The sequence below is a fragment of the Lampris incognitus genome, chromosome 17 (genome assembly GCF_029633865.1).
Source record: "Lampris incognitus isolate fLamInc1 chromosome 17, fLamInc1.hap2, whole genome shotgun sequence".
Lineage (NCBI taxonomy): Eukaryota > Metazoa > Chordata > Actinopteri > Lampriformes > Lampridae > Lampris > Lampris incognitus.
In genome coordinates, this window is record NC_079227.1 from 30,308,817 (window position 1) to 30,324,424 (window position 15,608).

General features: G+C 46.0%; 1 protein-coding gene across 1 annotated transcript; it reads right to left on the reverse strand.

The window, feature by feature from the left end:
• Positions 1-2,285: 2,285 nt before the first annotated feature.
• gpr142 (G protein-coupled receptor 142) lies at positions 2,286-7,496 on the reverse strand. Its single transcript, XM_056296755.1, has 2 exons — positions 7,346-7,496; positions 2,286-3,244 (listed from the first exon to the last, which is right to left on the reverse strand). The coding sequence occupies exons 1-2, from the start codon at positions 7,482-7,484 to the stop codon at positions 2,286-2,288; spliced, it is 1,098 nt and encodes a 365-aa protein (XP_056152730.1). The 5' UTR covers positions 7,485-7,496.
• Between the last annotated feature and the right edge of the window lie 8,112 nt (positions 7,497-15,608).

Below are 15,608 nucleotides of genomic sequence, written 5' to 3' on the forward strand. Positions count from 1 at the left end.
ATCGAAGTCTGTCCTGACATCTAGCTGCAGTATTAGAGCTCTTAAATGTTTACTCGGACACGTCTCCGCACCCCCCCCCCCCCCGTGCCCCCTCTCTCGCAGAGTCCCTCTGATCCCTGCCACTGCACCCCCCCCACACACACACCCCCAACTCTCTGTTTATGTCCGACAGCAGGAGACGTCTTCAAAGAAATGGCTCATAACATGTACATCTGCACACCGCCTCTCAGAACTCAGTATGCTCAGAGGGATGACATAAGCAGATTGGAAGAGGGGGCACGCAGGGGTCCGGGGGCACTATCACACTGTCAGTCAGGAATAAATACAGACTCGCACTGCAGGTGGATGAGAGTACGCTGGTGGCTTGGCGTGACAACATTACTAATGCATGTTAGTGTTAAATATATGCGGCCGATCTCTTATAGCCCCAAAATAAACGTGCATGGGTGGTCATTGGAGTAGATTAAAAAAAGAAAAAGATCTAGGTTTTAGAAACCTACTATCCTTCCTTTAGAGTGCAAATAAAAGCACAAATAGCGGTTGCAATGAGAGTCAGGGCTGGTCTGTATCGTATTCAAAGACATAGGTGATGATGCTTATCTTCTGAAAGATGACAGTTCCCGTATGCAGTCAGGCGGACCGTACGACAGACATGAGACTATAAGCTGCCATTACAAACAAAAGTGAATAAAATCAATTCACGTAAAATTCACACACACAAAAAAAGAAGGAAGAAGAAAAACAAGAAAAGCCCAAAACAAACGTATGAACGATGAACTCGTTTAGTATTTCTGCAGATCTCATGTCGTGGGTACTCTGGTATGATATATTAAAATAATGTGTGGAGGTTTAATAGTGATTTCGTTTTTCGTACTGTTGCCACTCATCCATACTAACACAAAGTGTGGGTCAGGTCCATTCATTCACACGTGATGGATAGGGGGCAAAAGTAGAAGCTCACTGGAAAGTCTTTTTCTGCTCAGAACTTATCAGTGCTGCATGATTCATAACGCATAAAATATTCAGTTCAGCACACAACTCCTGTCGGCTTCTCATTAGCACGAATGATAGGGAATAGTGTATTAACAAGAGATATCTGCTACACATTCGATAATGATAAGATAAATTCGAAAGGAAGTCAGCAATACTGATGGCAAAACTGTAAGTACAGATCATTTACTTTTGATGTAACGCCGTATTGCAAACAGTTGTGTGTACAGTGTGCGTTAATGGTTCAACAGGTTGGGACAGTGTGGACCTAAAATTTGTACGGACTGTAAAGACTGGCTGTTGTGACCAGGTGTTGAAACTAGGTCGAGTGTATGTCAGTGTGTGTACTCGTGCATGCATGAGTTTGTGTGCATGCATGTGTGTGTGTGTGTAGCTAGCTGCCTGTGTGTGTGTGTGTGTGTGCGTGTGTGGATGGATGTTGGTGCGGCCCATCAACCTCATGTTTGGTTTGGTTAGCTAAAGCCGAGGCTGCAGGGCTTGGTGTGGTGGCGGGGCTGTTTGAAGAGCGGGGTCCTGACTCCTGCTGCTTAGACAGCAAGCTTTCATTTAAAGCCTCCGCCGAGTTGCATCTCACGAAAAAACAAACACACGTCTTCGCAGCTGTAGCTCTTGGGCCTGTGTTGCTAGTGTTGCATTAGAGGGAGAGTTCTTTGCTCAACCGCCGAGGCAGCTCTTTCTGGTGTGTCGTTTGATCTTAGTCGGGGAAAGATAGCGATCGGTTAAGGTGAGGGGGACCAGCTCTGGTTCACTACTCACGTACGCTGTCATTTGCCCCGCTTGTGCTTCCCGCTGCAGCCAACGTGATGCGATAACTCATACGTGTAAGTGGATCAGACTGGGTCTTTCTCAATGTGTGAAAAGATGGATGAATGGATTACAGATTACAGATGACCGCGTCCAAACCTCTTCTCCCTGCTGCCTCGTGGCCGCATGCTATCAAATTAATCACTGTGAACGCTGGCGTTTCTCCCTTTTTTTTCTCATGAGCCACATTCCTCTTAAGACAAATAGATAAATTGTAATCTCTACAGATTTATGTGCTCAGATAACAACCGATGACACGTACGTGATAACGGATAATGCACGGCCTGTGATCTAGGCCCTGTGAGAGTGCTTGTAGCTTGACTGGCAGCTGCCCATGGACATGGCTGGAATGCAGTGTGTGACTTCAGGGTCATAAAGTGCTCCAGGATCGTGGGATGTAGGGTGTTTTTGGATCGAGAGGAACAGGGAGTTGGGGTGGGTGGTTGTGGGGGAGGGGGGGTGTACACCGGTCACATGATCTTGCCGGCCCTGCGAGGCGGCAGTGGTGTGCAGTCCCGCTGGGAGCGCTTGTTATTCCCGCTGTACAATGAGGACAGGGAGGCATTGGCAGGGGCCTGCTGTTGCCGCAGGGCACGCTGAGGATGCAGCGGACCGCCTTTCACCAGCAGGACGTCCCGCACGGCGTCACGGAAGGGTCTGCTGACGAAGCAGTAGAGAAAGAAGTTGACGGCCGTGTTGAGCATGGCCAGCATGTTGGACAGGTCGTAGGCCAGGTGGACCCGCCAGTCGTCGTGCACCGAGGCCACGTACAGGTGGCAGATGACTACAATGGTCCTTGGAGCCCACAGCACGGAAAACACAGAGGTGATGGCCAGCAGCATGGCCGTGGTTTTACCCAGTTTCCGCCGAGGGGCTGACTGGGGCCCGCACTCCTCCTGGCAGCACTGCTGCTTCTGCCTCACCCTGAGTGTATAGATGATCAGAGAGTTCAGCACCAGGAAGATGCTGCATGGCAGGAAGTAGATGATAGTCACATGTGTCCATATGAGCACCGCATCCAGCGCTGTGGCCGGCTTGCTGTTCCGCCACATGTCCGACCACCAGAAGAAGGGCACGCCTGATGCCAGTGACAACACTAAGACCACCATGATGATCTTCCTGGCCCGTGCTGGGTAGCTGATCTGTCGGTGGAGGAGAGGATGGCACAACGCCACGTAGCGGTCCACGGTCAGGGGCACAGTGGACCAGATTGAGGCGTGGTTTGCGGCGAACTCGGCGGCGCTGACAGAGTGAAGCAGGAGAGTAGGGACTTCCCGGTGAAACACTGCTGTCTCCAGCAGGAAACCCACAAAGATGATGAAGAGCTGGGTGAGAATATCTGAGCCTGTCACCGCCAGCAGGTAATAGTACAGAGCCTTCTTAGTGCGCAGCGCCAGTCTGGACAGGGCCACCGCTGTCAAAATGTTCACTGGCAGGGGTAGAGAGATAGAGATAGATTAACACAAACCAAGAAAACGAAAACAGATCAAAGCTGCTACGAGGAGTTTTGGATTTTTTCTTTTTTTGTTGTTGACTTTATGCAACCTTGTGGACAAAAGCATAAGTGTTTCACAGAAGAATGACATAACTTTGTGCTAGCATTGCCTCTTTATGTAAAGACCTACACTCCCCTACTGGTGGCTCGTGCATTTGTTTTGAAGAGAAGAGTGATGTAGCAGACGTAATATGTGGATGTAGACGTAGATGACAGATGTAGATGATAGATGTAGATAATACATGTAGATGTAGTTGTAGATGATAGATGTAGGTGTAGATGTAGATGATAGATGTAGATGATACATGTAGATGATAGATGTAGATGATAGATGTAGCTATAGATGCAGCTGATCGATGTAGATGTAGATATAGATGATAGATGTAAATGTAGATGATCGATATAGATGTAGACAGATGTAGAAGTACATGTAGATGTAGATGATAGATGTAAATGTAGATGACAGATGTAGATGTAGATGAAAGATGCATATGATACATGTAGATGATAGATGTAGATGACAGATGTAGATGATAGATGTAGATGTAGCTATAGATGCAGATGATAGATGTAGATGACAGATGTAAACGTACATGTAGGTGTAGATGATAGATGTAAATGTAGATGACAGATATAGATGTAGTTGACAGATGTAGATGATAGATGTAAATGTAGATGATAGATATAGATGTAGTTGATAGATGTAGATGATAGATATAGATGTAGTTGATAGATGTTGATGATAGATGTAGATGTAGATGATAGATGTAAATGTAGATGGTAGATATAGATGTAGATGTAGATCTAGAGCTAGATGCAGCATACAGCAATGAGGTAATGTCTGATTTCTCGGGGAATTCGACCCGCAGATAAGCATTAGAAATCCTCAGTAATCTCTAATCTTTTCTCTGATGGTCTCGTTTGCTTGTGTCGGTCATACAGATCGAGACATAAATATTCCTTGTAGCAGCTTTAACTGCTGTTAAATGACATTTCATCGTATCATTAACGCCTTTGATTAGAAAATGGTTTGGCAGTTTTTCTGGTCAGTGATTTTTTTAAAAATTGAAATGTATTGGGAGAAGTTGCATGCTGTACATTCACGGCAGAGTGAGATACAAAGCATCGATTTTCTTTGTCCGTGGAACGTCTCATCTATCGTCTGCTAACTATTTATAAACACACCTCTCTTTTTTTCCCTTTAAGAAAATATCTCTCATTCCCGTTACAGAGCTACTGGGAGAGCATAGCCGGTGTTGGACGTCTTAACCCCTGCAGTTGTTGATTCTTGCCCTCTGGCCTTTACGGATCCCTTTGGGAGCAATTATTCTGCGGTTCCCTCATTACATCCCGGAGGTCATCTGGAGGCTTTGCTGTGAAGCATCTGATCTTATTCGAACCCTTCCAGCTCCTCTACAATTTCCATGCTGTCTCATCCCTGCTGGATCAATACCAAATCACTGTCCGAGGGAAAAGAGAGATTATTTCTGAGCTTCTGTATGGTGGCCATGTTAATGTTTGCTATAGGTTTTTCAGCTCAATTCAATTCAATTCAATTCAATTCAATTCAGTTCAGTTCAGTTCAGATTAGTTCAGGTCAATTCAAGTCAATTCAATTCTGTTCAGTTCAGTTTACAGTATTTATAGCAACCTGATCTCACAGAAATGCCTTAGTTACGATTTTTTGTTCTCTAAAAACCCTAACCCTACCCTAACCTATCCCATGCTAACCCTAACCCTACCCTACCCCATGCTAACCCTAACCCTACCCTAACCCTAACCTATCCCATGCTAACCCTATCCCATGCTAACCCTACCCTACCCTAACCTCATTACATCAAAATGAGTTATATCACAATATTCAGTGTTTTTAGAGAACGAAAAATAGCAACTAAGGCACTATAATAAATTCAGTCAAATAACAATAAATAAAATGTTGTTAACTAAAAAATATCAAACACCGCTCATTGCATGACGTTGTTGAATCAGGGACTTCCATGTGTCCGGCACGACAAAGGGTCCTGATTAACACACTACGTGCCGCCGCCACGTAATGCGGGTGTTGAGAGGTCGCGGTCACTTCACGCGTTTCTGTGAGATCATGCTGACTTAAACCGTGAGCCGAGGTACACGTGCAGCATGGAAGAGGACCTGGAGTCCTATGACTGCCAGAGAGGGAGGTAAAGCACTCCAAATGGACGTACGGGGGACACTGAGGATCAGATAAGACGGATGGGCAAATACTCAAAACACACACGCGCACACACGCACAAAAAGAAGCGTTCGTGAAGCGATCGGGTTATTGAAGGCGGTGACCTGTGAAATGAGCTGACAATACCTCACCACGTGTCACCGAGCTGTCTCACTGGGCCGCTAATACACCCGTAATTCACTCGCGTATCGATTCGATCCATCCTGTGCGACCACTTTCATTATAAACACATGTCGATGGAGACATCAAACTGCCTGATTTAGCGCACCACAGGCGTGACTCACAGAAGCAACCTTTTCCACCAGAGTAGCTCTGGTTCAGGCACCGGTTCCGCTCAGGATTCTGAGAACCTCGGTGTTGCGTTTCGACCGGTTTTTTTAGCGCAGACGTTGTACGTTGTTGTGACTTCTCTTATGTACACTATTGTAGTGTTACTATTCGTGGGTTACTAACTTAATCACTATTATATATAAGTACACGGAGACGAGGATGCGGCACAAGTCTGATCTTTACTGACGGAGACATCACACACTACTAGGCTCGACCAGTGTATTACAGAACTCAGTAGTGGTGACAGTCCAACACAATCGAGCACCGAGTGCTCGATCCAATACACCACATACGTCATCAACGGGGGACTTTGTGCGTTGCACACCGGATGTAAACATGAGCTACGTCCCACCGAAACCCACTAGCTAGCAATAATTTGGCATCATATTGTCCAGCTCCACCTTTGGACAACTCTTTTTTATCGTCTCGGTAGTCCTTCTCAAGTTTTTTTTTTAACTTGTTGATTATTTGTTCTTGGTGTAACCGGTTATTTTTTTTGCCCGGTGTGGGATTCGATACGAGTGTACTGCACCACAAGGCGACAGCATTAACCGCTCGGCTAAAGGGTCGGGCCCGTTAGCTAGGGGCTAACGTGTCTTATTAGTAGTTTACATTGGTTTGAGTGAACCCATTCTTGGCCATCTCTTCTACTAATTCGCCATACAGCTAACTCTTTCTTGTGCTACTCTCTAGTTTTTCCTGAAACTCGGGAGATGCCCAGATAACAACCAAACACTGGGTTTCCTCGGTAGACCACTGCGCACCCTCCTGTGGCGGAGCCAGAGCTGGGGCATGGAGGTGGGGTCGCCCCTGGCCCACAAGGTCGGGGGGGGGCGGTTTGGAGCGCTGTTGTCGAGTTTACGAGCGTCCGTGAACGCACCGGGTCTCGCATTCAGTGACACACTCGTATAGTCGGCTAATGATAAAAAATACAGTGCAGTACGGGGCCCCTATACATAGCTATTAACGGCCCCTGTAAAGGCTATAGCCTTTTTTTACGACTAGTCATGAACGCGTCGGAGCTGCGATCCAGCTGTGATTGGTTGTGAGGTATAACTGCGTCACACTGCCAGAAGGGGGAGTGAGTAAGCGTTTGTTAAAATGACTATCACAAGGGCTCATCGAGAAGCTCCGCCCCCTTTGTGCTGAGACCCACGCTCCGCCCCTGGCACCCTCGTTATCTGCCGATTTCGCCATTTTCTCCTCCCCTCTTCCTCTGGAATGTCACGCGCCCACTGACGTCGTCACGGTTCGGAAGTAACTTTTCGGGTTCGGAACCAATTTATTTTTTGGTGGAAATGCTCTGAACCGTTCAAAAAAAGGGTTTGCGAACCGGCACCGAACCCGTACCCTGTTGGTGGAAAAGGGGCAAGAGTCGGGCCGGTTGGGTGGGATATCCGTCAGCATCCCTCCGAGCTCACATCCTTATGTTCTCACGTCGTCACGCCAGGGAAGATTTACCACGTCTTATTTCTGTACGTGTGTGTGTTTACCTGGTACTCCCACACAGAGGAGAGCGCTGTAGTAAATCACAGGGATGAAGCCCAGGACGCATTTAGACCTCTGCGGCTCCTCGGGTTTCAGGCCCTGCTCTTGGTGGCCGGCCACCGTCACATTGAGCCAGTCAAACATGGCGCCGCTGCTTCCTCTACAAAACAACACACGGGTACAGACACAGAAGTCAGCATGATGAGTCCTTGTCTTTTTCTTAACAACTTGAACAAGTGCAGGCAAAACCATCTGAATTTCCGCTTTCAGAGTGCTCTCACTCCAACCTTGCCCTCCTCAATGGTGAATGGGATTCCTATGACATTCAATACATCATTATTCACAGGAGGAGGGCAGGTTCAGGGCCTGGTTACTGCGTCCCGTGCGTTTGCTAGGAGCGGTGTAAGTTAAGTGGTGCTTCGGTAGGAGGCTTGTTTTTCAGCGAGACGCGGCGTGGACGGAGGTAAGTGGTGCCACGCAGTTTGGACCCAGTCAATTATAGCTGGCAGTCGACAACAACAGATGGACCCGCAGAGGTGACCCCGTCTGTGGCTGCCCCCACCTTCAAGTCATCACCGGCCCCCCTCTCTGTCCCCGTCTCCCCTTTTCACCTGGATGCTGTGCATCCTGTTTTTCTATGACCCTCCCCGCCCCCCCCCTCCCGCTGCTTATTCACCTCCATTTGCTTCGCTCATCCATGCAGGGTGTGTTTGTCTGTGTTATCGCTCATCCTTTCAGACAAACCATTTGTGTTCAATCCACATCGGTGTAATTTTTTTTTCTCGTTTTGTTTTCTCTATGGTGCCTCGTAGTCTCCTGGTGTGTCGATCTCGTGGGCTTATCCAGTAATTTTCAGAAATGACCGGGGCTGATCAAATTAAATTTCAGCCAATTTAAAGACAATTAATTTACCACACAGCCTTTACACGCACAATGTGGTCATAAAATAAGATGTGAGCCGCCTTTCTGCTTAGCACAGCAAAGGGACCCCTGCAGAGTTAATAGCACAGAGAAACGGGGATTGAATACCCGTCCTCAGTACTGATGATGTGTTTCATTATATAGCTGTTTGCCGTTAGCGAATAGACAGTATGCTGCATTAGATTTAAGCAGAAACTGGGGGGGGAAAGGGTATTTTCAGAAGTTAGCCCCTAATATGGCAGATTTTGGTAAAACATTGCTCACAAATCTACCACTTAATTTGTCCCGGCAAGAAAATTCATTTTAACAGAGTCAGTCGGACTACTCATGCATGTTTGGATTGTCAGAAACACACAATGTTCAGACTGTCTGGCAGGACATCACTCTTTCTAGAAAGGCATCTCTTTTACAGCTGATTCCTTTCTATTCAGCCCCGCCGCTGTGTTGTAACGAGGAGCCTTTAATATACTAGGTCCTCTTACGGTCTTGGCACAAAGTCAGAGGCCGGGCCATAAATTAAACACGGCCTCGTAAAAACAGCAGATAAACACACACGGAGCTGTTGCTAGCGCCGTTTGACCACAGTTCCCCACTGCGAAATCAGTTTCACTCGGACAAAAGCGGTCGCCCGGTTTATCGGATTAGCGTTTAACTAGGTTAGATTAACTCATCACCTTTCAAGCCTTATTATGCAGAAGTATGCCGCTCGCTGGGAATGGATGTACTGGTATTAAAAGAAAGCCAGCACCCATGGGGGGGGGGGGGAGTGGAAGTACACATTTGTCCCCATACTAAGAGCAACAAAATACTGTTTTCTTTATGTGAATCCAAAACAGTTGAAATTGCTGTTTATTTACTGCCCTCTAAACCCACAAAAAAGTGTAGGCCTACTAATCAGTGATGTAATTCCTTGTACAAGTCACACTAATTTGATACTGAAATTGAAATACTGTTACATCTTTTAACAAAGTACGCATTTCTGCAAATATGAACGGTAGTAAACACAATACAGCTTGGTTTCCTTTCACTACATTGATATCTAGATTAAGTGGCTGGGGGAAAAGTGACAGAACAAAATGATCCAAAACTCAAATTGTTGTGCGGCACTGCAGCACCAAAGAGGAAAAGACGGACCGAGGGTGAGGACAAAGTAGCTGACATCTCTTTTGTGCTGTGACACCCAATCCATTTCCCCACATCCATGGACTCTGTCAGAAAGACGATAGGCTGCGGGGTCGCTCGCAAAATATCGCAAAGGACGGTGGTGATAACAGAGCGATCAATAACTCCGCAGCCGTCTCTCTTACACCACCCCAAGGTCCTTTCTAATCTCAATCTTGACACAGGAAATTTCAGGGGGGGGGGGGGGGTCTGGAGATGCGTATATTCGCTATTCGTCACACCTCTTACTCTGACCGTTTCCTGTTTGCACCCATCATCGAGTCTTCCTCCCCGAGAGACGCAGCACATTCACGCTGCTACTTGTCTTCATTAACAGGCGTTTGATGAAATGCCGGTGTCCTCCCTTATGACTGCAAAGACAGTTTGAGGTCTTCTTCTGCAGGGGAAATGTACGGTACCAAACTGACGACATAACAGCTCTGTTCACTCAGACATCAGACGCTGTCCTCTGATAAAGTTTCCCTCCAAAAAAAAAAAAACAAAGGGAATGAAACACTCAAAGAACAGCGGCATATCTAGCAGACTTTAGCCTCGGGATCAGAGGCCATTACTGTACATGTTCCTATTTAAGGATCTATTCTGTAAGGTCTTCCTGGGGTTGAGATCCAACTGGGAGCCAGGAAAGGAGCGCGGCAGGGGGGTAAGGGGTGGAGGGGGGAGTTTAGTACCCATGGAGCTCAACTGAACTCAGTCTTTTGTCACTGCGTTTCAATGGGGGCTCTTAATTATTCATCAAGGGGCAGTGCACCTGAAACAACAGTGCAGGGAGATAGGGGAGGTCTGAAGTGTGCTGGCCAGCATAACCACACGCTAAACGGTATCACCGTTTCACATCAGCGCTGAAGAGACTGCATTTAACCATCTTGAGAGGAAAGCGAGGGCGAGTTCATGCTTCACGTAGACGACTGGAGCTGGTCTGGATGCTGGGACACAATCACGAACAGTCATTCTCTGGATTAACCCGTCACTGAAAAGGTCTGGGATTTACACTCATCCCATATTAAAAAACTATGCGATTCATAAACCACGCTGTGGTCGAAGCCTCACAAGTCCAAGACCCTGACCTGTGGCCGATCTTGTCAGGGAGATGTAGTCCAGCAGTGCGTCTTGGCATCAAAAAAGTACAGCCCAATATTATGACAAATGTTTCACAAAAAGGCAGCCTGTAGAAATCATAGGGGGTGAATTAACAAGCAAACACTTCAAACATGTTCTAATAATGACAAGGGGGAAAAAATTGCAGCTGGGAGAAAAAAAAAAAGGGAAAAAAATTGGCCTACTGTATGTTCATTACGAAACAATTCGATGTGATCCAATCCAGACACCCCCTCCCGCTTGTTTCCCTAAATAACTCTTTATAAGCCTGCATCTACAGCAGCAAACATCTGAAGTCAATGATGTATAACAGCGCTGATTACACAAGTAACAGCAACCATCCATTATGTTTTTACAACATCACAGCTAGTCCATAAACATGCGATTGGAGCCTACTTGGGTTTGCTTTGTATTTCCTTCTATGGTCTGTCCCGGTGTTGGCGTCTATGCCATCCGTGCAGGTGGAGGTGTCTTACCTTCACATGCAGCCTTGGCAGCACCTCCCCATCCCTGTTAAAGACGGTCCTCTGTTGTATCCCTCGCCAGCGGTGCCCGAAGAGTCCCCAACATTGCTGCCGGCCACGCTCACAACCCACTGCAGAGCCGTGGAGGAGGAGGAGGAGGAAGAGGAGGAGGAAGAGGATGAAGAGGGGCTCCCGGCAGCCTGTACATTACAGCGTCCAGTGGGAGAGTGAGTGGAGCAAGAGGGAGAGAGATGAGATGGAGGGGAGTGAGAAAGGATCGCAGGAGAGGGGGAGAGGAAGAGAGTGGGAGGGAGTAAAAGAGTGGGGAGGAAGAGAGAGAGAGAGAGAGGGATTGATTCGCTGCATGGAAACAGGTGAACAAGAGCGCAGAAGTGGCCTTAGAGAAATATGATAGAAAATGAGTGGTACTGGAAGTAAGAGCCAGAAATGTTTTTTTTTAAAAAAAGAGTTTGAAACTATATCAAACATTACATTGAACCGTTGAATGGTTCTGGTGGGGTTACCTGTGCAGACGGGACACGTGTAGTCTGCATCAGGTTTCACAAAGTCCCGGAGGGTTCGTAAGGGGCTGTGACCAGACTCTAAATGAACCCTCGCCTGGCCAAAGACAGCTGGGTCCGCCCTGGCTGACCATGTGTAGGGCTGAGGCCCCGAGCAGTTAAGAAGCACAGCGGCGCCTACCTAATTGCGTGCGCGTATTCTTAACAGCAGTTGAGACTAACCCAATTACCAGCGAGCAAATCGGCAAAATCGGTGAACACGCGGGCTATGTGATGTGGTACGTGTAAGATAAATGCGGCCCTAATGTAACTTAATTGTTTGAAAAAGCACCTCTCATGATCGCAAATTGCTGATGATAAAAAGACTCCAAACCAAACAGCAAAAGAAAAAAGAAAAGAAAAGAAAAGGTCTGAACTCACTGGGTGGATTACAAAAGCTAATTCATGCATCATTTCTGTCCAGTCTATTGGCAACAATTACACGAGGTCTAGCTGAGCTAGTTTTGACCCAATATGGCTGCCCAGTGATGACATGTAGGCCCGCAGATAAAAATGGGGGGGGGGGAGTGGAAGTGGGGTTGCTAGACTGAGGTCATGATCAATATACGTGTTTATGGCTTTATCTGACACACACCACTGTACCCAAGACCTTACTCTGCACCAACTGTGCACCCGAGCAAATAATGAACCCTGGCGTCAACAGTCGTGCAGAGCCGTAGCTCCGCTATCAATCACACCCTCTTGGCTGGGGCAGCAGGGGTGATGGGGGGGGCTGTAGAGGGGATTAAGAGATCAAGCTTGATGTGAGAGGGCAGAGACGCTTATTTTTCTGCTTTATGGTACTAATGCTTTGGCTGATATGCCTCACCACAGTCGCTCGGTCTCAGTCCCATAAGTACTGCCCTCCGCCCTCACTGGCCTTTTGCGGTCTATGGGAGAGATGGTGCGCTCCACCTCAGAAAACCAAAAACAGTACAGGGGAAACCCTCCCGAAAGGCTTGGGAAAACCCTCTCCTGACTGCCTTTTATCACTGTCTCTTCACTGTCATTGATCTGACCGAAGAATCCACCTTCTTTGTTGAATTCTCTGTTTCTCCATCGCTTGTGTAACAAAACGGAACATACAGTTTATATAGGCTTACATGATAGCCTCCAATAACCTAAATATCACCTAAAGTCTTCTTCTAGCTTTTATTTCTCTAAAATCTGGTCCAAAACAAAACCTAACGGGGTCACCTTAACTAGAGTATATTGGCAGCATCTTGTCCCATTATCTGTTCACCGCTTCTTGGTTGTGGACGCATTTATGTGAAGAACTTCTTTTTTAAGGTCAGTCAATGCATATTTTATAATTGCACACACAGTTTGACACCTCAGGTAATAATAGACAGATAATAATTTATCCATTTATAACATAAAAAAATATGAGAGATAAACCATGTCATTTTGAGTTTAATGAACTAAATACAGAAACGGCTGAAAAAATAATTAAGTTAACATGTAATGACAAACAACCAGGAATTGATAATATAGATGATAAACTGATTCGAATAGCTGTTAATTACATTGCACACCCTATCTGTCACATAATGAATACCAGCTTGAAACAATCTATCTTTCCACAAGCTTGGAAGGAAGCAAAAGTCATACCACTGCCCAAAGATAAGAAAACATCATTTAGTGGCCATAACAGCCGCCCCATATGCTTGCTATCAGCTATAAGTAAGATCTTTGATAAGGCAATTTTTGATCAAATACAAGAATACTTCTCAGCAAATAATCTGATAACAGATTTCCAGCATGCCTATAGAAAGGGACATTCTACATGTACAGCTCTAGCCCAAATGACAACTGACTAGTGCAAAGATTTGGACAGCAAAATGATCTGTGGTGCAGTCCTATTAGATTTTTACAGCAGCATTTGATGTAATTGACCACAAGCTCCTTCTTGAAAAGCTGGAGTCTTGTGGTTTTAGACCATCTGCAATGGCCTGGATGGAAAGTTATTTGACGCGTAGATCACAGAGAGTCTTCTTTAATGGAGATTATTCAGATAGTGTATCTATAGCGTGTGGAATTCCTCAAGGAAGCTGCCTAGGTCCACTTATGTACTCCATTTTTACAAATGATTTACCCCTCGTACTAAAAGATGCTAAATTAACGATGTATGCAGATGACACTACAGTGTATGCATCAGCAACAACACCTGCTGAGTTAAATGTCATCTTGAATAGGGAGCTAGATATAATCTGGAAATGGGTCTTTGAAAACAAAGTGATACTTAACGCAACTAAAACGAAAAGCATTATATTTGGTTCCAATCATTCTCTTAGGAAAGAGCCAGTGCTAAAACTCTTCATAAATAAAACACCAATCCAACAAGTAAAGGAAACTAAGCTCCTGGGCATCATTCTTGACAATAAGCTGTCCTGGTCAAAACACACTGACATTGTTGTAAACAGAATGGGTAAGGCATTGGCAGTGGTAAGGCGATGCAGAAAATACCTTACACCAGAATTGACTAAAATGGTAATAAACACTATTGTTCTCTCACAGCTTGACTATTGGCAAATAATATGGGCGAATGCCATGAAAAAAGATTTAAGCAAACTCCAGTTGGTACAGAACAAGGCGACACGCCTTGCTCTCCAATGTCCATACAATACGAACATCAAAAGCATTCACTTCTGTCTACAGTGGTTAAAAGTGGAGGACAGAATGAATGCTGCACTTCTATCTTCAATATGGAAAGTTTTACAATACAAAACTCCATTATAGCAGTACAATCAGTTAAAACACAATTCAGAATCATTTACATATGCCACTAGACAGGCAACAGAAGGCCGGTTTTCACTTCCCAAGCCAAACACTAATTTTCTGAAGCGTCCGGTAGAATACAGATCAATGAAAACATGGAATTCCTTACCGCCGCCAATGACTAAGCTCACACAGAAATCACTATTTAAACAGCAAATAAAGAAACACCTTGGAATGTTATATCTGTAGGATGCAAAATACATGGTCATATGTACACACACACACACACACACATACACACATACAGGACAGGGCAAGGTGTGATTCAAACTGAACTGTACAGCCTGGATGGTTTCAACAGTGTGTACATTGGAATGATTTATGTATGTCTCTTTGCTGTTGGATGATGACTTATGTGTACTGTAAAGTTTAATGTGTAGAGGAGCTCAAAGTACAAATGTAGGTTTTTGCTATTTTTGTTTGTTTTGTTTTTGTTTTTCTCTGTCTTGTTTTAACTGTATGTATTAAATGTGTTGTTTTCATGTGGACCCCAGTGAGACTAGCGGTGCTTTAGGGCACAGCTAAAGGGGATCCTGATAAATAAACTAAACTAAACCTCTGCTCCTGTCCTGTATCAAATGCTGCCCACATTTTGTCCTTTTTTTTGTATTATCCAAGAATTGAACCCCAGGTGAGTTAAGGTACATGAACATGGAGGTAAGTTCAGCTTGTTATGCCTGAATTTAGACTTGTTTGCACCGATAGGCACCCGCCACTGTGGTGTGTGGCCTGTTGGGGGTCATTTGTAATTTCAAGTCAATGGTGAACAGGCTGGCCATTATGTGCTGGTGTGTGTGTGTGTGTGTGTGTGTGTGTGTGTGTGTGTGTGTGTGTGTGTGTGTGTGTGTCTTCTCCTGGATTGCCACCTTGCTGTGGTGGAGAAGCCTGCATGTACCAATGCTCCCAACCCAAGAGCTATACGTCAAAGGGGGGGGGGGTTTCCAGACAAAGCGCGATCTAACAAAGACCTGAACGGCAGGACTGGTGGAAGATGTCTTCAGGTGGGTGAAGGTGGATGAAGCCTGCAAAAGGCAGTGGCCCCCAATCGTCTTGGTTCTCCATGCCATTGGACTCTTGGCCACCCCCGTCAAGGACCGTGTGGTGGCTGCAGGCGCATCAGCCACTCCACGTAAAAAGCTGTCACGCGCAGGTGTCCTGCCATTACACAACTCCGGGACCAGCCTCTACACCCACCTGAGGACCCAGAGGGACCCAGAGGGACCCAGAGGGACCCAGAGGGAGGACGGTCATAGTCAACCCCGAATGAC

Bases quoted from the DNA above. Each gene is read 5' to 3' on its own strand.
- gpr142 (XM_056296755.1), bottom strand. From the start codon at position 7,484: ATGTTTGACTGGCTCAATGTGACGGTGGCCGGCCACCAAGAGCAGGGC. The intron at 3,245-7,345 runs GTAAACACACAC...TACCCCTGCCAG, and splicing joins CCTCTGTGTGGGAGTACCAG to TGAACATTTTGACAGCGGTG.